Source organism: Anomalospiza imberbis, unplaced genomic scaffold (assembly GCF_031753505.1).
Source record: "Anomalospiza imberbis isolate Cuckoo-Finch-1a 21T00152 unplaced genomic scaffold, ASM3175350v1 scaffold_996, whole genome shotgun sequence".
Classification (NCBI taxonomy): Eukaryota; Metazoa; Chordata; class Aves; order Passeriformes; family Viduidae; genus Anomalospiza; species Anomalospiza imberbis.
Genome location: NW_027100618.1, coordinates 4,186 through 26,057, shown reverse-complemented (window position 1 = coordinate 26,057; position 21,872 = coordinate 4,186). Strand labels below are relative to the sequence as shown.

The window sequence follows — 21,872 nt, the reverse complement described above, 5'->3', positions numbered from 1 at the left end:
GCACCAGGAACGACGGAACCACCGAGTCCAGGTGCTCGCTCGGCTACGACCTGCCGGAAAAAATGGGAAAAACACCGGGAAAAACACCGGGAATGGCACCGGGAATATCGGAACCACCGAGTCCAGGTGCTCGTTCAGTTCCGACCTGCCGGAAAAATAGGAAAAACACCGGGAATGGCACCGGGAATGGCACCGGGAACGACGGAACCACCGAGTCCAGGTGCTCGTTCAGCTCCGACCTGCCGGAAAAAACACCGGGAATGGCACCGGGAATGGCACCGGGAATATTGGAACCACCGAGTCCAGGTGCTCGCTCGGCTACGACCTGCCGGAAAAACGGGAAAAGCACCGGGAATGACACCGGGAATGGCGCAGGGAACGACGGAACCACCGAGTCCAGGTGCTCGTTCGGCTACGACCTGCCGGAAAAAACACCGGGAAAAACACCGGGAATGGCACCGGGAATATCGGAACCACCGAGTCCAGGTGCTTGTCCAGCTCCGACCTGCCGGAAAAAACACCGGGAATGGCACCGGGAACGACGGAACCACCGAGTCCAGGTGCTCGTTCAGCTCCGACCTGCCGGAAAAACGGGGAAAAACACCGGGAATGGCACCGGGAACGACGGAACCACCGAGTCCAGGTGCTCGCTCGGCTACGACCTGCCGGAAAAACGGGAAAAACACCGGGAATGACACTGGGAATGGCGCAGGGAATGGAACCGGGAATATTGGAACCACCGAGTCCAGGTGCTCGCTCAGCTCCGACCTGCCAGAAAAAACACCGGGAATGGCACCGGGAATGGCACCGGGAACGACGGAACCACGGAGTCCAGGTGCTCGTTCAGCTCCGACCTGCCGGAAAAAACACCGGGAATGGCACCGGGAATGGCACCGGGAATATCGGAACCACCGAGTCCAGGTGCTCGTTCAGCTCCGACCTGCCGGAAAAAACGGGAAAAAACACCGGGAATGGCACCGGGAATGGCACCGGGAACGACGGAACCACCAAGTCCAGGTGCTCGTTCAGCTCCGACCTGCCGGAAAAAACGGGGAAAAACACCGGGAATGGCACCGGGAATGGCGCCGGGAATATTGGAACCACCGAGTCCAGGTGCTCGTTCAGGTCCGACCTGCCGGAAAAAACGGGAAAAACACCGGGAATGACACTGGGAATGGCGCAGGGAATATCGGAACCACCGAGTCCAGGTGCTCGTTCAGCTCCGACCTGCCGGAAAAAAACAGGAAAAACACCGGGAATGGCACCGGGAATGGCGCTGGGAATATTGGAACCACCGAGTCCAGGTGCTCGCTCAGCTCCAACCTGCCGGAAAAAACGGGAAAAACACCGGGAATGGCACCGGGAATGGCGCCGGGAACGACGGAACCACCGAGTCCAGGTGCTCGCTCAGCTCCGACCTGCCGGAAAAAACACCGGGAATGGCACCGGGAATGGCACCGGGAACGACGGAACCACTGAGTCCAGGTGCTCGTTCAGCTCCGACCTGCCAGAAAAACGGGAAAAACACCGGGAATGGCACCGGGAATGGCACCGGGAACGACGGAACCACCGAGTCCAGGTGCTCGTTCAGCTCCGACCTGCCGGAAAAAACGGGAAAAACACCGGGAATGGCACCGGGAACGACGGAACCACCGAGTCCAGGTGCTCGTTCAGCTCCGACCTGCCGGAAAAAACACCGGGAATGGCACCGGGAATATCGGAACCACCGAGTCCAGGTGCTCGTTCAGCTCCGACCTGCCGGAAAAACGGGAAAAACACCGGGAATGGCACTGGGAATGGCACCGGGAATATCGGAACCACCGAGTCCAGGTGCTCGTTCTGCTCCGACCTGCCGGAAAAAACGGGAAAAACACCGGGAATGGCACCGGGAATGGCACCGGGAACGACGGAACCACCGAGTCCAGGTGCTCGCTCGGCTACGACCTGCCGGAAAAACGGGAAAAACACCGGGAATGGCACCGGGAATGGCACCGGGAACGACGGAACCACCGAGTCCAGGTGCTCGCTCAGCTCCAACCTGCCGGAAAAAACACCGGGAAAAACACTGGGAATGGCACCGGGAACAACGGAACCACCGAGTCCAGGTGCTCGTTCAGCTCCGACCTGCCGGAAAAAACACCGGGAATGGCACCGGGAATATCGGAACCACTGAGTCCAGGTGCTCGTTCAGCTCCGACCTGCCGGAAAAACGGGAAAAACACCGGGAATGACACTGGGAATGGCGCAGGGAATGGAACCGGGAATATCGGAACCACCGAGTCCAGGTGCTCATTCAGCTCCGACCTGCCGGAAAAATGGGAAAAACACCGGGAATGGCACCGGGAATATCGGAACCACCGAGTCCAGGTGCTCGCTCGGCTCCGACCTGCCGGAAAAAACGGGGAAAAACACCGGGAATGGCACCGGGAACGACGGAACCACCGAGTCCAGGTGCTCGTTCAGCTCCGACCTGCCGGAAAAACGGGAAAAACACCGGGAATGGCACCGGGAATGAGCGTGGGCAACAGGAATGACAGACGCCAGGAATGACGGAAACCGGGAATAACGGGAATAACGGGAATGACACCAGGAATGAGCGGCACCGGGAATGACAGACACCGGGAATGAACCACGGGAATGAAGAATGGGAATGACACCGGGAATGGCACCGGGAACAACGCCGGCAGGCAACGGGAATGACGGGAACGGCACCGGGAATGAACGGCAACGGAACAAACTGGAATAACGGGAATAACGGCGGGAGTCGATGGGAATGAACAACGGGAATGAACAACGGGAACGGGAACGAACGGGAACGGAGAAAACACCGGGAATGAACAGGAACCAACGGAAAAAACACCGGGAATGAACGACAGCCGGCGTGAACAACAGCAGGAATGAATGACGATGGGAAAAACACCGGGAATGACCGGGAAAAACACCGGGAGTGAACAGGAAAAACACCGGGAGTGAATGGGAAAAAAACCGGGAATGAATGGGAAAAAAACCTGGGAATGAACAGGAAAAACACCGGGAAGGAACAGCAACGGGAATAGTGGGAATGAACAATGGGAATTAACAACACCGGGAAAAACACCGGGAATAGTGGGAATGAATGGGAATGAACGATGGGAAAACCACCGGGATTGAACGGGAAAAACACTGGGAATGAATGGGAAAAACACCGGGAATGACCGGGAAAACCACCGGGAATGAATGGGAAAAACACCGGGAATGAATGGGAAAAACGCCAGGAATGAATGGGAAAAACAACGGGAATGAACAGGAAAAACACCGGGAATGAATGGGAAAAACACCGGGAATGAACAGGAAAAACACCGGGAATGAACGGGAAAAACACCGGGAGGGAACAGCAACGGGAATGAACGGCACCGGGAAAAACACCGGGAATGAACAACACCGGGAATAGTGGGAATGAACAACGGGAATGAACGATGGGAAAAACACTGGGAATGAACGGCACCGGGAATAGTGGGAATGAACAACGGGAATGAACGATGGGAAAAACACCGGGAATGACCGGGAAAAACACCGGGAATGAATGGGAAAAACACCGGGAATGACCAGGAAAAACACCCTGAGGGAACAGCAACGGGAATGAACGGCACCGGGAAAAACACCGGGAATGAACAACACCGGGAATAGCGGGAATGAACAATGGGAATTAATGACACCGGGAAAAACACCGGGAATGAACGGGAAAAACACCGGGAATGAACAACACCGGGAATAGTGGGAATGAACAACGAGAATGAACGATGGGAAAAACACCGGGAATGACCGGGAAAAACACCGGGAATGAACGGGGTCGGGAAGTACTCTGGGAATAACATCGGGAATCATGGGAATAACTGGAAACCGGGATTGGGAATTCCGGGAAACCGGGAACAGGATGGGGAACACCGGGAAGGAACAGGGTCAGGAAACCAGGAATAACGGGAAAACGGGATTGGGATTGGGAACAGCGGGTCAGGAAACTGGGAATGGGAAAACGGGATTGGGAAACTGGGAATGGGAATTCTGGGAAACCGGGAATGGGATCGGAAACGCCAGGAACACCGGGAATGGCAGCAGGAAACCGGGAATGGCAGCGGGAAACTGAGGACCGGAAAGCGGGATTGGGATCGGGAAACCAGGAACGGGAATTCCAGGAAACCGGGAACAGGAATTCCAGGAAACCGGAACGGGATCAGGGCTGGGAACGGGAATTCTGGGAAACCGGGATTGAGAACACCGGGAACACCGGGAATGGCAGCAGGAAACCGGGAACGGGAGTTCTGGGAAACTGGGATTGGGAACACCAGGAATGGCAGCGGGAAACTGAGGACAGGAAGGCGGGATTGGGATCGGGAAACCGGGAACGGGAATTCCAGGAAACCGGAACGGGATCAGGGCTGGGAACGGGAATTCCGGGAAACCGGGATTGGGAACACCGGGAATGGCAGCAGGAACACCAGGAATGGCAGCGGGAAACTGAGGACAGGAAAGCGGGATTGGGATCGGGAACACCGGGAAACGGGGTCAGGAAACCAGGAACGGGAATTCCGGGAAACCGGGAACAGGAATTCTTGGAAACCGGAACGGGATCAGGGCTGGGAACGGGAATTCTGGGAAACCGGGATTGGGAACACTGGGAACACCGGGAATGGCAGCAGGAAACCGGGAACAGGAATTCCAGGAAACCGGAACGTGATCAGGGCTGGGAACGGGAATTCCGGGAAACCGGGATTGGGAACACCGGGAATGGCAGCGGGAAACTGAGGACCGGAAAGCGGGATTTGGATTGGGAAACCAGGAACGGGAATTCTGGGAAACCGGGAACGGGAACTCCAGGAAACCGGAACGGGATCAGGGCTGGGAACGGGAATTCCGGGAAACCGGGATTGGGAACACCGGGAACACCAGCAGGAAACCGGGAACAGGAATTCTGGGAAACCGGGATTGGGAACACCGTGAATGGCAGCAGGAACACCGGGAATGGCAGCGGGAAACTGAGGACAGGAAAGCGGGATTGGGATCGGGAACACCGGGAAACGGGGTCAGGAAACCAGGAACGGGAATTCCGGGAAACCGGAACCAGGAATTCCTGGAAACCGGAACGGGATCAGGGCTGGGAACGGGAATTCTGGGAAACTGGGATTGGGACGCTGGGAACGGAAAACCTGGATCAGGAAACCGGGAGTGGGATTGGGAACACCGGGAATGCCAGCAGGAAATTGGGAATGGGAATTCTGGGAAACCAGGATTGGGATCAGGAACATCGAGAAAATGGGGAATGGGGTCGGGAAACTGGGAATGTTGGGAATCCTGGGGATGGGGAACGTCGAGAACACTGGGAAACGGGGTCGGGAAACCGGAAACGTTGGGAATTTTGGGAATTCCGCCCCGCTCCCGCTCCCTGGGGCTCACTTGTCGAGGCAGGCGACGCTCAGGCACTTTTCCTGGGATTGGGGATTCCCGGGAGCGGCTCCGGAGTCGTTCTCCCGCAGGATGGAGTCGATGAAGGTGGAGGGGGACAGGGGCGTCTCGGAATTCCCGGGATTCCCGGAATTCCCGGCGTTCTTGGGCTCCTCCAGCTGCGGGCTCCGCGTGGGGCTGGGAGGCTCCTCCTTGATCCGGATGGCCGGGCTGCTCCTGAGGGGGGAAAAACACGGGAAAAAAAACGGGAAAAGTGGGAATGGGGAACGGGAAAAGTGGGGAAAATGGGAATGGGGAACGGGAAAAGTGGGAATGGGCAATGGGGAAAATGGGAATGGGGAACGGGAAAAGTGGGAATGGGAAATGGGGAAAATGGGAATGGGGAACGGGAAAAATGGGGAAAATGGGAATGGGGAACGGGAAAAGTGGGAATGGGAAATGGGGAAAATGGAAATGGGAATGGGAAAAGTGGGAATGGGAAATGGGGAAAATGGGAATGGGAATGGGAAAAGTGGGAATGGGGAAAATGGGAATGGGAAAAATGGGAATGGGGAACGGGAAAAGTGGGAATGGGCAATGGGGAAAATGGGAATGGGAAAAGTGGGAATGGGGAATGGGGAAAATGGGAATGGGAAAAGTGGGAATGGGGAACGGGAAAAGTGGGAATGGGAAATGGGGAAAATGGAAATGGGAATGGGAAAAGTGGGAATGGGAAATGGGGAAAATGGGAATGGAGACAGGAAAATGGGAATGGGGAACGGGGAAAATGGGAATGGGGAAAATGGGAATGGGAAATGGGAATGGGGAATGGGAAAAATGGGAATGAGAAATGGGAAAAGGGAACGGGAATTTGGAAAAGTGGGAATGGGAAAAATGGGAATGGGAAAAGTGGGAATGGGGAACGGGAAAAGTGGGAATGGGGAACGGGGAAAATGGGAATGGGGAACGGGGAAAATGGGAATGGGGAAAATGGGAATGGGAAATGGGAATGGGGAATGCGAAAAATGGGAATGAGAAATGGGAAAAGGGAATGGGAATTGGAAAAATGGGAATTGGAAAAGTGGGAATGGGGAACGGGAGAAGTGGGGAAAATGGGAATGGGGAACGGGAAGAGTGGGAACCAGGAAAAATGGGAAAAATGGGAATGGAGACAGGAAGATGGGAATGGGCAATGGGGAAAATGGGAATGGGGAATGGGAATGGGAAAAGTGGGAATGGGGAATGGGACAAATGGGAATGAGAAATGGGAAAAGGGAATGGGAAAAATGGGAATGGGAATGGGGAATGGGAAAATGGGAATGGGAAAAACGGGAATAGGGAATGCGAAAAATGGGAATGGGAAATGGGAAAAGTGGGAATGGAAAAATGGCAATGGGAAACGGGAAAATGGGAAATGAGAATGGGAAAAATGGGAATGGGAAAAATGGGAATGAGAATGGGAAATGGGAAAAGTGGGAATGGGAATTTGGAAAAGTGGGAATGGGAAAAATGGGAATGGGAAAAGGGAAAAGGGAATGGGAAGAATGGGAATGGGAAAAGTGGAAAAATTAGGAATGGGAATGGAAAATGGGAACAATGGGAAAAATAGGAAAAATGGGAAAAACAGGAATGAGAAATGGGAAAAGGGAATGGAAAATGGGAATGGGAAATGGGGAAAATGGGAATAGGAAAAATGGGAATGGGAATGGGGAATGGGAAAATGGGAATGGGAATTTGGAAAAGTGGGAATGGGAATGGGAAAAGTGGGAATGGAAAAACAGGAATGGGGAATGAGAATGAGAAATGGGGAAAATGGGAACGGGAAATGGGAAAAATTGGAAAAATGGGAATGGGGAACAGGAAATGAATGGGAAATGTGGGAATGGGGAAGGGGAATAATAGGAATAATGGGAAAGGACAAATAGGAAATGGGAAAAAGAAACAGGAAAAATAGGAATGGGAATGGGAATGGGAATGGGAAAAGTGGGAATAGGAGATGGGAAAAATGGGAACGGGAAACCAGGAATGGGAAGGGGAATTGGAAATGGGAATGGGAAAAATGGGAAATGGCAAACGGGAATGGGAATGGATACGGGAAACGGGAATGGGGAACGGGAATGGGAAAAATGGGAACGGGAAAAATGGGAGTGAAAAAGAGGAAATGGGAATGGGAAACCAGGAATGGGAAAGGGAATGGGAAATGGGAATGGGGAATGGGAATGGGGAATTGGAAGGGGAAATGGGAATGGGAAAAATGGGAAATGGGAATGGGAAAAATGGGAAATGGGAATGGGAATGGATAAGGAAATGGGAATGGGAATGAAAAATAGGAATGGGAAAAATGGGAAATGGGAAAGGAAAATGGGAATGGCAAAAACGGGAATGGGGAACAGGAAATGGGAATGTACAATGGAAATGGGAACGGGAAACAGGAAAAACGGGAATGGGATCCCAGCCCCACCTCCATCCCGCCCACCTCCCCCATTCCCAGGGAATTTACGGAATTCCAGCCCCACCTCCCCCATTCCCAGGGAATTTTGGGCCCCCAATTCCCAGGGAATTTTGGGAATTCCCTCCCCACCTCCCCCATTCCCAGGGAATTTTGGCCCCCCAATTCCCAGGGAATTTACGGAATTCCAGCCCCACTTCCCCCATTCCCAGGGAATTTTTGGGAAATCCCAGCCCCATTCCCAGGGAATTTCTGGGAAATTCCTCCCCACTTCCCCCATTCCCAGGGAATTCCGGGAATCCCGGCCCCATTCCCAGGGAATTCCGGGAATCCCAGCCACATTCCCAGGGAATTCCGGGAATCCCGGCCCCATTCCCAGGGAATTCTGGGACCCAATTCCCAGGGAATTCCGGGAATCCCAGCCACATTCCCAGGGAATTTTTGGGAAATCCCAGCCCCATTCCCAGGGAATTTCTGGGTAATTCCTCCCCACTTCCCCCATTCCCAGGGAATTCCAGGAATCCCGGCCCCATTCCCAGGGACTTTTTGGGAAATCCCAGCCCCATTCCCAGGGAATTCCCAGAATTCCCTCCCCACTTCCCCCATTGCCAGGGAATTTTGGGAATCCCAGCCCCATTCCCAGGGAATTCCGGGAATCCCGGCGCCATTCCCAGGGAATTCCGGGAATCCCGGCCCCATTCCCAGGGAATTTTTGGGGAATCCCGGCGCCATTCCCAGGGAATCCCGGGAATTCCCTCCCACCTGCGGTCGGGGGTCGGGCGAGCCCTCGGGGCTGGACGGGGGCAGCTCGGTGACGGTGACGTCGGCGATGGCGCGCGGGGGACCCGGATCCGCCGGGAGCAGCGCCGGGCCCGAGCGGGCGGGGGGCGGGGCCTGCGGGAATAACACCGGGAATGGCGCCGGGAACGGCACCGGGAACGCGGGGAACGGCACCGGGAATGGCGTCGGGAATGGCACCGGGAACACCGGGAATGGCAGCGGGAACGGCAGCGGGAACGGCACTGGGAACGCGGGGAACGGCACCGGGAATGGCATCGGGAATGGCACCGGGAACACCGGGAATGGCAGCGGGAACGCTGGGAACGGCACCGGGAACACTGGGAATGGCGCCGGGAACGGCACCGGGAACGCTGGGAACGGCACCGGGAATGGCGTCAGGAATGGCACCGGGAATGGCAGCGGGAACGGCACCGGGAACGGCACAAGGAACATGGGGAATGGCGCCGGGAACGGCACCGGGAACGTGGGGAATGGCATTGGGAATGGCATCAGGAATGGCACCGGGAACACCGGGAATGGCAGCGGGAATGGCACAAGGAACATGGGGAATGGCGCCGGGAACGGCACCGGGAATGGCGCCGGGAATGGCACCGAGAACACTGGGAATGGCAGCGGGAACGGCAGCGGGAACACGGGGAATGGCATTGGGAATGGCATCAGGAATGGCACCGGGAACACCGGGAATGGCAGCGGGAACGACACAAGGAACATGGGGAATGGCGCCGGGAACGGCACCGGGAATGGCGTCAGGAATGGCAACGGGAACACCGGGAATGGCACCGGGAACACTGGGAATGGCAGCGGGAATGGCAGCGGGAACGGCACAAGGAACATGGGGAACGGCACCAGGAACGGCACCGGGAACACCGGGAATGGCGCCGGGAACGGCAGCGGGAACGCGGGGGACGGCACCGGGAATGGTGTCGGGAATGGCACCGGGAACACCGGGAATGGCGCCGGGAGCGGCACCGGGAACGCGGGGAATGGCGTTGGGAATGGCGTCAGGAATTGCACCGGGAACACCGGGAATGGCAGCGGGAACGGCACCGGGAATGGCGCTGGGAATGGCACTGGGAATGGCACCAGGAACGGCAGCGGGAACGGCACAAGGAACATGGGGAATGCCACCGGGAATGGCACCGGGAACACTGGGAATGGCATTGGGAATGGTGTCAGGAATGGCACTGGGAACACTGGGAATGGCAGCGGGAACAGCACTGGGAACGGCACAAGGAACATGGGGAATGGCGCCGGGAACGGCACCGGGAACGCGGGGAACGGCATCGGGAATGGTGTCAGGAATGGCAACGGGAACACCGGGAACGGCAGCAGGAACGGCAGCGGGAACGCCGGGAACGGCACCGGGAATGGCGTCAGGAATGGCACCGGGAACACCGGGAATGGCAGCGGGAACGGCATCGGGAATGGCGTCAGGAATGGCACCGGGAACACCGGGAATGGCAGCAGGAACGGCACAAGGAACATGGGGAACGGCATCGGGAATGGCGTCAGGAATGGCACCGGGAACACCGGGAATGGCGACGGGAACGGCACCGGAACGCTGGGAACGGCACCGGGAATGGTGTCGGGAATGGCACCGGGAACACCGGGAATGGCAGCGGGAACGGCACCAGGAACGGCACCGGGAACACCGGGAATGGCGCCGGGAACGGCAGCGGGAACGCGGGGGACGGCACCGGGAATGGCGTCGGGAATGGCACCGGGAACACCGGGAATGGCAGCGGGAATGGCAGCGGGAACAGCACAAGGAACATGGGGAATGGCACCAGGAATGGCACCGGGAACGCGGGGAATGGCAGCGGGAACGGCACCGGGAACGCGGGGAACGGCACCAGGAATGGCATCAGGAATGGCACTGGGAACACCGGGAATGGCAGCGGGAACGGCACCGGGAACGCGGGGAACGGCACCGGGAATGGCGTCAGGAATGGCACCGGGAACACCGGGAATGGCAGCGGGAACGGCAGCGGGAACGGCACTGGGAATGGCACTGGGAATGGCACCAGGAATGGCAGCGGGAACGGCACAAGGAACATGGGGAATGCCACCGGGAATGGCACCGGGAACACTGGGAATGGCATTGGGAATGGTGTCAGGAATGGCACCGGGAACACCGGGAATGGCACCGGGAACGGCAGCGGAACGCTGGGAACGGCACCGGGAATGGCATCGGGAATGGCACCGGGAACACCGGGAATGGCAGCGGGAACGGCAGCGGGAACAACACAAGGAACATGGGGAATGGCGCCGGGAATGGCACCGGGAATGGCGTCAGGAATGGCACCGGGAACACCGGGAATGGCAGCGGGAACACTGGGAAAGGCGCTGGGAACGGCACCGGGAACGCGGGGAACGGCATCGGGAATGTCGTCAGGAATGGCCCTGGGAACACCGGGAATGGCACCGGGAACGGCACAAGGAACATGGGGAATGGCGCCGGGAACGGCACCGGGAACGCGGGGAACGGCATTGGGAATGGCGTCAGGAATGGCAACGGGAACACCGGGAATGGCAGCGGGAACGGCACCGGGAACACTGGGAATGGCATTGGGAATGGCATCAGGAATGGCACCGGGAACACCGGGAACGGCAGCGGGAACGACACAAGGAACATGGGGAATGGCGCCAGGAACGGCACCGGGAATGGCGTCAGGAATGGCACTGGGAACACCGGGAATGGCAGCGGGAACGGCACAAGGAACATGGGGAATGGCACCAGGAATGGCACCGGGAACACAGGGAACGGCACCGGGAATGGCACCGGGAATGGCACCGAGAACACCGGGAATGGCACCGGGAATGCGGGGAATGGCACCGGGAATGGCAATGGAACGGCACCGGAAACGGCACAAGGAACATGGGGAATGGCGCCGGGAACGGCACCGGGAACGCGGGGAACGGCATGGGAATGGCGTCAGGAATGGCACTGGGAACACCGGGAATGGCACTGGGAACGGCGTTGGGAATGGCATCGGGAACACCGGGAATGGCACCAGGAATGGCACCGAGAATGGCATGGGGAACGGTGCCGGGAACATTGGGAATGGCACTAGGAATAACACCGGGAATGACACCGGAATCTCAGGAAAAGCAGGAACAGGAAGCACCAGGAACACCGGGAATGGCACCAAGAATGGCACCGGGAACGGCACCAGGAACACTGGGAATAACACCCGGAATGGCACTGGGAATGCTGGGAATGGCACCGGGAACGGCACCGGGAACGGCGCCGGGAATGCTGGGAATGGCACCAGGAATGGCATGGAAATTCCAGAGGGAAAAGCAAGGACGGGAACACCGGGAACACCGGGAATGGCACCAAAATCCCAGGAAAAGCAGGGACGGGAACACCGGGAACACCGGGAATGGCACCAAAATCCCAGGAAAAGCAGGGACGGGAACACCGGGAACACTGGGAATGGCACCAGAATCCCAGGAAAAGCAGGGATGGGACCAAAAATTCCCAGGAAAAGCAGGGATGGGACCAAAAATTCCCAGGAAAAGCCGGGACAGGAGCCCGGAATTCCCAGGAAAAGCAGGGACACGGGAGCACAAAATTCTTGGGGAAAGCAGGGATGAGAGCCCAGAAATCCCGGGAAAAGCCGGGATGAGAGGCCGGAATTCCAGAAGGAAAAGCAGGGATGGGACCAAAAGTTCCTGGGAAAAGCAGGGCCCAAAGGAGGGGGGGAATCCCGAAATTTTGAGCGGATAAAATCCCACAAATCCCAGCTCCCACCCCATTCCCATGAATCCCGTCCCTGGTCCCATTCCCAGAAATCCCATTCCCACAGATCCCATTCCCACAAATCCCAATCCCACAGATCCCATTCCCACAAATCCCATCCCCATTCCCAGTTTTACAAACCCCAATCCCAAAAAATCCCATCCCTCATCCCTTCATCCCACAGCTCCTCATCCCATTCCCAGAAATCCCATTCCCACAAATCCCATTCCCAGAAATCCCATTCCGATAAATCCATTCCCAGAAATCCCATTCCCAGAAATCCCATTCCGATAAATCCCATTCCCACAAATCCCTTTTCCCACAAATCCCTTTTCCCACAAATCCCATTCCGATAAATCCCAATAAATTCCATCCCCATTCCCACAAATCCCATCCCCATTCCCAAAAATCCCATTCCCACAGATCCCATTCCCACAAATCCCTTTTCCCACAAATCCCATTCCGATAAATCCCAATAAATCCCATCCCTCATCCCTTTATCCCACAGCTCCTCATCCCATTCCCACAAATCCCACTCCCAGAAATCCCATTCCGATAAATCCCATGCCCACAAATCCCATTCCCAGAAATCCCTTTTCCCACAAATCCCATTCCCACAAATCCCCTTTTCCCACAGATCCCATTCCGTTAAATCCCATTCCCAAAAATCCATTCCCACAAATCCCATTCTGATAAACCCCAATCAATCCCAATCAATCCCAATAAACCCCAATCCCAATCAATCCCAATCCCAATCAATCCCATCCAATCCCATTTTTCCCAATCCCATTCCCATTTTTCGGGATCAAGCTCACGGAGAAGGCGGAATTCCCGCAGTGCTCCAGGGAATTCCCAATCAATCTCAATCCCAATAAACCCCAATCGATCCCAATCCCAATCAATCCAAATCGATCCCATTTCTCCCAATCCCATCCTATCCCATTTTTCCCAATCCCAATCAATCCCAATCAATCCCATTTTTCCCAATCCCAACCAATCCCGTTTTTCGGGATGGCGCTCACGGAGAAGGCGGAATTCCCGCACTGCTCCAGGGAATTCCCAATCAATCCCAATTCCAATAAACCCCAATCAATCCCAATCAATCCCATTTTTCCCAATCCCATTCCCGTTTTTCGGGAAGGCGCTCATGGAGAAGGCGGAATTCCCGCACTGCTCCAGGGAATTCCCAATAAATCCCAATCAATCCCAATCCCAATAAACCCCAATCAATCCCAATCCTAATCCAAATAAATCCCAATGAATCCAAATAAATCCCAATCCCATTCCCGTTTTTCGGGATGGCGCTCACGGAGAAGGCGGAATTCCCGCAGTGCTCCAGGGAATTCCCAATAAATCCCAATAAACCCCAATCAATCCCAATTGATCCCAATCCCAATCAACCCTAATCAATCCTAATAAACCCCAACAAATCCCAATCAATCCCAATAAATCCCAATCCCAATCAATCCCAATAAAACCCAATCAATCCCAATCCCAATCAATCCAAATCGATCCCATTTCTCCCAATCCCATCCAATCCCATTTTTCCCAATCCCAATCAATCCGTTTTTCGGGATCGTGCTCACGGAGAAGGCAGAATTCCCGCAGTGCTCCAGGGAATTCCCAATCAATCCCAATCCTAATCCCAATAATTCCCAATCAATCCCAATCAATCCCAATAAACCCCAATCAATCCCAATCAATCCCGTTTTTCGGGATCGTGCTCACGGAGAAGGCGGAATTCCCGCAGTGCTCCAGGGAATTCCCAATCAATCCCAATGAATCCCAATCGATCCCATTTTTCCCAATCCCAATAAATCTCAATTGATCCCAATAAATCCCATCCAATCCCATTTTTCCCAATCCCATCCAATCCCATTTTTCCCAATCCCAATAAATCCCGTTTTTTCGGGATCGTGCTCACGGAGAAGGCGGAATTCCCGCAGTGCTCCAGGGAATTCCAATCAATCCCAATGAATCCCAATCGATCCCATTTTTCCCAATCCCAATAAATCTCAATTGATCCCAATAAATCCCATCCAATCCCGTTTTTTCCCAATCCCATCCAATCCCATTTTTCCCAATCCCATTCCCGTTTTTTTCGGGATCGTGCTCACGGAGAAGGCGGAATTCCCGCAGTGCTCCAGGGAATTCCCAATCAATCCCAATGCCAATCAATCCCAATAAACCCCAATTGATCCCAATAAACCCCAATCAATCCCAATCAATCCCAATAAACCCTAATCAATCCCAATAAAACCCAATCGATCCCATTTTTCCCAATCCCATTCCCGTTTTTTCGGGATCGTGCTCACGGAGAAGGCGGAATTCCCGCAGTGCTCCAGGGAATTCCCAATCAATCCCAATCCTAATCCCAATCGATCCCATTTTTCCCAATCCCATCCAATCCCATTTTTCCCAATCCCATCCAATCCCATTTTTCCCAATCCCATTCCCGTTTTTTCGGGATGGCGCTCACGGAGAAGGCGGAATTCCCGCAGTGCTCCAGGGAATTCCCAATCAATCCCAATAAATCCAATTGATCCCAATAAATCCCATCCTATCCCATTTTTCCCAATCCCATCCAATCCCATTTTTCCCAATCCCAATCCGTTTTTCGGGATCGTGCTCACGGAGAAGGCGGAATTCCTGCAGTGCTCCAGGGAATTCCCAATCAATCCCAATGAATCCCAATTGATCCCATTTTTCCCAATCCCAATCAATCCCAATCGATCCCAATCCCAATCAATCCCAATAAATCCCATTTTTCCCAATCCAAATAAATCCCAATTGATCCCAATAAATCCCATCCAATCCCGTTTTTCCCAATCCCATCCAATCCCATTTTTCCCAATCCCATTCCCATTTTTCGGGATTGCGCTCACGGAGAAGGCGGAATTCCCGCAGTGCTCCAGGGAATTCCCAATCAATCCCAATCCCAATAAACCCCAATCGATCCCAATAAACCCCAATAAATCCCAATAAACCCCAATCAATCCCAATCCCAATCAATCCAAATCGATCCCATTTCTCCCAATCCCATCCAATCCCATTTTTCCCAATCCCATCCAATCCCATTTTTCCCAATCCCAATCAATCCCGTTTTTTCAGGATGGCGCTCACGGAGAAGGCGGAATTCCCGCAGTGCTCCAGGGAATTCCCAATCAATCCCAATCGATTCCAATCCTAATCCCAATCAATCCCAATAAACCCCAATCGATCCCATTTTTCCCAATCCCAATAAATCCCAATCAATCCCGTTTTTTGGGATCGCACTCCCGGAGAAGGCGGAATTCCCGCAGTGCTCCAGGGAATTCCCAATCAATCCCAATCCCAATTGATCCCAATCAATCCCATCCAATCCCATTTTTCCCAATCCCATTCCCATTTTTCGGGATCGTGCTCACGGAGAAGGCGGAATTCCCGCAGTGCTCCAGGGAATTCCCAATCAATCCCAATCCCAATCAATCCCAATCAACCCCAATCAATCCCAATCCCAATCAATCCCAATAAATCCCAATCGATCCCAATAAATCCCTTCCAATCCCATTTTTCCCAATCCCATTCCCGTTTTTCGGGATCGTGCTCACAGAGAAGGCGGAATTCCCGCAGTGCTCCAGGGGAATTCCCAATCAATCCCAATAAACCCCAATCAATCCCAATAAACCCCAATCAATCCCAATAAAACCCAATCCCAATCAATCCCAATAAATCCCATTTTTCCCAATCCCATTCCCGTTTTTCGGGATTGCGCTCACGGAGAAGGCAGAATTCCCGCAGTGCTCCAGGGAATTCCCAATCAATCCCAATAAATTCCAATTGATCCCAATAAATCCCATCCAATCCCGTTTTTCCCAATCCCAATCAATCCCGTTTTTTCGGGATCGTGCTCACGGAGAAGGCGGAATTCCCGCAGTGCTCCAGGGAATTCCCAATAAATCCCAATAAACCCCAATCAATCCCAATTGATCCCAATCCCAATCAACCCTAATCAATCCTAATAAACCCCAACAAATCCCAATCAATCCCAATAAATCCCAATCCCAATCAATCCCAATAAACCCCAATCAATCCCAATCCCAATCAATCCAAATCGATCCCATTTTTCCCAATCCCATCCAATCCCATTTTTTCCCAATCCCATCCAATCCCGTTTTTCCCAATCCCATCCAATCCCGTTTTTCCCAATCCCATCCAATCCCATTTTTCCCAATCCCATTCCCGTTTTTTCGGGATCGCGCTCACGGAGAAGGCGGAATTCCCGCAGTGCTCCAGGGAATTCCCAATCAATCCCAATCCCAATCGATCCCAATAAACCCCAATCAATCCCAATCCCAATCAATCCAAATCGATCCATTTCTCCCAATCCCATCCAATCCCATTTTTCCCAATCCCATCCAATCCCATTTTTCCCAATCCCAATCAATCCCGTTTTTTCAGGATGGCGCTCACGGAGAAGGCGGAATTCCCGCAGTGCTCCAGGGAATTCCCAATCAATCCCAATCGATTCCAATCCTAATCCCAATCAATCCCAATAAACCCCAATCGATCCCATTTTTCCCAATCCCAATAAATCCCAATCAATCCCGTTTTTTGGGATCGCACTCCCGGAGAAGGCGGAATTCCCGCAGTGCTCCAGGGAATTCCCAATCAATCCCAATCCCAATTGATCCCAATCAATCCCATCCAATCCCATTTTTCCCAATCCCATTCCCATTTTTCGGGATCGTGCTCACGGAGAAGGCGGAATTCCCGCAGTGCTCCAGGGAATTCCCAATCAATCCCAATCCCAATCAATCCCAATCAACCCCAATCAATCCCAATCCCAATCAATCCCAATAAATCCCAATCGATCCCAATAAATCCTTCCAATCCCATTTTTCCCAATCCCATTCCCGTTTTTCGGGATCGTGCTCACAGAGAAGGCGGAATTCCCTCAGTGCTCCAGGGAATTCCCAATCAATCCCAATAAACCCCAATCAATCCCAATAAACCCCAATCAATCCCAATAAAACCCAATCCCAATCAATCCCAATAAATCCCATTTTTCCCAATCCCATTCCCGTTTTTTCGGGATTGCGCTCACGGAGAAGGCAGAATTCCCGCAGTGCTCCAGGGAATTCCCAATCAATCCCAATAAATTCCAATTGATCCCAATAAATCCCATCCAATCCCGTTTTTCCCAATCCCAATCAATCCCGTTTTTCGGGATCGTGCTCACGGAGAAGGCGGAATTCCCGCAGTGCTCCAGGGAATTCCAATAAATCCCAATAAACCCCAATCAATCCCAATTGATCCCAATCCCAATCAACCCTAATCAATCCTAATAAACCCCAACAAATCCCAATCAATCCAATAAATCCCAATCCCAATCAATCCCAATAAACCCCAATCAATCCCAATCCCAATCAATCCAAATCGATCCCATTTTTCCCAATCCCATCCAATCCCATTTTTCCCAATCCCATCCAATCCCGTTTTTCCCAATCCCATCCAATCCCGTTTTTCCCAATCCCATCCAATCCCATTTTTCCCAATCCCATTCCCGTTTTTTCGGGATCGCGCTCACGGAGAAGGCGGAATTCCCGCAGTGCTCCAGGGAATTCCCAATCAATCCCAATCCCAATCGATCCCAATAAACCCCAATCAATCCCAATCCCAATCAATCCAAATCGATCCCATTTTTCCCAATCCCATCCAATCCCATTTTTCCCAATCCCATCCAATCCCGTTTTTCCCAATCCCATCCAATCCCGTTTTTCCCAATCCCATCCAATCCCATTTTTCCCAATCCCATTCCCGTTTTTTCGGGATCGCGCTCACGGAGAAGGCGGAATTCCCGCAGTGCTCCAGGGAATTCCCAATCAATCCCAATCCCAATCAATCCCAATCAATCCCAATAAACCCCAATCGATCCCAATAAACCCCAATCCCAATCAATCCCAATAAACCCTAATCAATCCCAATAAAACCCAATCGATCCCATTTTTCCCAATCCCATCCAATCCCATTTTTCCCAATCCCATCCAATCCCATTTTTCCCAATCCCAATAAATCCCGTTTTTTCGGGATCGTGCTCACGGAGAAGGCGGAATTCCCGCAGTGCTCCAGGGAATTCCCAATAAATCCCAATCCTAATCCCAATCGATCCCATTTTTCCCAATCCCATCCAATCCCATTTTTCCTAATCCATCCAATCCCATTTTTCCCAATCCCATTCCCGTTTTTTTGGGATCGTGCTCACGGAGAAGGCGGAATTCCCGCAGTGCTCCAGGGAATTCCCAATAAATCCCAATAAAACCCAATCAATCCCAATCCCAATCAATCCCAATCAATCCCAATCCCAATCAATCCAAATCGATCCCATTTCTCCCAATCCCATCCAGTCCCATTTTTCCCAATCCCATTCCCGTTTTTTTCGGGATCGCGCTCACGGAGAAGGCGGAATTCCCGCAGTGCTCCAGGGAATACGGCCGGCTGTACTTGGGCATGGAATGTGCGGAGCCGCCGTCGTTCAGCATCAGGGGGCTGCAATTCCCAAAAAAACACCCGGAAAAACTCCGGCGTCGGCTCCGGCGTCGGCTCCGGGATCCCCCCGGTGCCAGCCGACATTTCCCGGGGAAAACTCGGGAATTCCCCTGGAAATCTGGGAATTACCCCGGAAATTTGGGAATTACCACGGAAATTTGGGAATTCTCCTGGAAATTTGGGAATGGGCTCTGGAAATTTGGGAATGGGCTCTGGAAATTTGGGAATTACCCCGGAAATTTGGGAATTACCCCTGGAAATCTGGGAATTACCCCAGACATTTGGGAATTACCCAGGAAATTATGGAATTACCCCGGAAATTTGGGAATTCTCCTGGAAATTTGGGAATGGGCTCTGGAAATTTGGGAATTACCCCGGAAATTTGGGAATTGCCCTGGAAATTTGGGAATTACCCCAGACATTTGGGAATTACCTCGGAAATTTGGGAATTACTCCTGGAAATTTGGAATAGGCTCAGGAAATCTGGGAATTCTCATGGAAATTTGGGAATTCTCCTGAAAACTTGGGAATTGCCCTGGAAATTTGGGAATGGGCTCTGGAAATTTGGGAATTACCCTGGAAATTCGAGATTTATTCCCCTGGAAATCTGGGAATTCTCCTGGAAATCTGGGAATCACATCTGGGAAATTAGGTAATTGCCCGGGAAATCTGGGAATGGGCTCAGGAAATTTGGGAATTATCCCCTGGAAATTTGGGAATTCTCCTGGAAATTTGGGAATTACCCCAGAAATTTGGGAATTACCCCGGAAATTTGGGAATGACCCTGGAAATTCAGGAATTATCCCCTGGAAATTTGGGAATTGCCCTGGAAATTTGGGAATGGGCTCTGGAAATCTGGGAATTGCCCTGGAAATTCAGGAATTATCCCCTGGAAATCTGGGAATTCTCCTGGAAATCTGGGAATTACCCCCGGAAATTTGGGATTTATCCCCTGGAAATCTGGGAATGGGCCCTGGGAATTTGGGAATTACCTCGGAAATTCAGGAATTATCCCCTGAAAACTTGGGAATTCTCCTGGAAATTTGGGAATGGGCTCTGGAAATCTGGGAATTACCCCGGAAATTCGGGATTTATCCCCTGGAAATTCGGGAATGGGCCCTGGGAATCTGGGAATTCTCCTGGAAATTTGGGAATTGCCCTGGAAATTTGGGAATGGGCTCTGGAAAGCTGGGAATTGCCCTGGAAATTCAGGAATTTTCCCCTGGAAATCTGGGAATTCTGGAAATTTGAGAATTCTCCTGGAAATTTGAGAATTCTCCTGGAAATTTGGGAATTACCCCCGGAAATTCGGGATTTATCCCCTGGAAATCTGGGAATGGGCCCTGGGAATTTGGGAATTGCCCTGGAAATCTGGGAATGGGCCCTGGGAATTTGGGAATTGCCCTGGAAATTTGGGAATTACCCCCGGAAATTCGGGATTTATCCCCTGGAAATCTGGGAATGGGCCCTGGGAATTCGGGAATTCTCCTGGAAATTTGGGAATGGGCCCTGGGAATTCGGGAATTACCCCCAGGAAATTTGGGAATTTTTCCTGGGAGATTTCCTGGATTTTCCCAGGGAGGAGGGAGCCAGGATTGGGAATGGGCGGGAAAATTTTGGGAATTCCAGGGGTTTTTCCAGGGTTTTTCCTGGATTTTTCCAGGGGTTTTTCCAGGATTTTTCCAGGGGTTTTTCCAGGATTTTTCCAGGGGTTTTTCCAGGGTTTTTCCTGGATTTTTCCAGGGGTTTTTCCAGGAGTATTTTAGGGTTTTTCCAGGGTTTTTCTAGAGGTTTTTCAAGGATTTTTCCAGGGGTTTTGCAGGATTTTTCCAGGTTTTTTTTTCCAGAGGTTTTCCAAGGTTTTTCTTGGATTTTCCCTGGATTTTTCCAGGGGTTTTCCCAGAGGTTTTTCCAGGGTTTCTTGGGATTTTTCCAGGGATTTTTCCAGGGTTTTTTTAGGATTTTTCCAGGGTTTTTTCCAGAGGTTTTTGCAGGGTTTTTTAGGATTTTTCCAGGGATTTTTCCAGAGGTTTTTCCAGGGTTTTTTAGGATTTTTCCAGGGTTTTTTAGGATTTTTCCAGGGTTTTTCCAGAGTTTTTCAGGCTTTTTCCAGAGGTTTTCGCTGGGTTTCTTTAGGGATTCTCCCAGGTTTTTCCAAGGTTTTTCCAGGGATTTTTCCAGGAGAGAGGGGGTTGGCTGGGAATGGATTTGTGGGATTTTGGGATGCAATTCCCAGAGAATTCCAGGGGCTGCTCCATCCCTGGAATATCCTGGAATGGGAAGATCCCAAAATCCCAGCCCAGTCCCTCCTGGCCCCGCAATTCCGGGATTTCCGGACATTCGGGAATGCCGGCAGCTCCCGTTTCCCCAGGAGAAATGGAAATTCAAGGAATTCCAGGAATTCCCTTTATCCCAAATCCCAGCCCGGCCCCTTCCCGGGGATTTTTTGGGATTCGACCCCGAATTTCCGTGGGATTTTGGGAATTTCTCTCACATTTTCCGCTTGACGCCCAGGATCCGGTTGGATTGCACCAGGGAGATCAGGAACTGGATCAGCTGCCGAGAGAAAAGAGGGAAAAGGAGTCAGGAAAAACCGGGAAAAAAAGACTGGGGAAAACGAGGGAAAAGCGGGGAAAATTCGGGGGGAAAAACTGGGGGAAAAAACTGGGAAAAACTGGGAGAACTCGGGGGGAAACTGGGAAAAAATGAGGGGGGGAACTGGGAGAAATGGGGAAAAACCTGGGGAAAATGGGAAAAATGGGGAAGAACTGGGAAAAAATGGGGAAAAACAGGGAAAAATGGGGAAATCTGAGCGGGAAAACTGGGAGAAATGGGGAAAAACCTGGGAAAAATGGGGAAAAAATGGAAAAAATGGAAAAAAATGGGGAAAAAATGGGGAAAAACAGGGAATAAATGGGAAAACCTGAGGGG

The 21,872-nt window shown here is 52.6% G+C and overlaps 1 protein-coding gene across 1 annotated transcript in view; it reads right to left on the bottom strand.

The window, feature by feature from the left end:
- LOC137468101 (heat shock factor protein 1-like) overlaps nucleotides 1-21,515 on the bottom strand; it is a gene marked incomplete at both ends in the record, with an annotated part of 28,668 nt that extends 7,153 nt beyond the window's left edge. The window contains 4 exons of the mRNA XM_068179462.1: nucleotides 5,431-5,655; nucleotides 8,634-8,761; nucleotides 18,848-18,941; nucleotides 21,436-21,515. Of these exons, the coding sequence (XP_068035563.1) occupies nucleotides 5,431-5,655; nucleotides 8,634-8,761; nucleotides 18,848-18,941; nucleotides 21,436-21,515 (527 nt within the window). The remainder of the gene's footprint in view (nucleotides 1-5,430; nucleotides 5,656-8,633; nucleotides 8,762-18,847; nucleotides 18,942-21,435) is intronic.
- Between the last annotated feature and the right edge of the window lie 357 nt (nucleotides 21,516-21,872).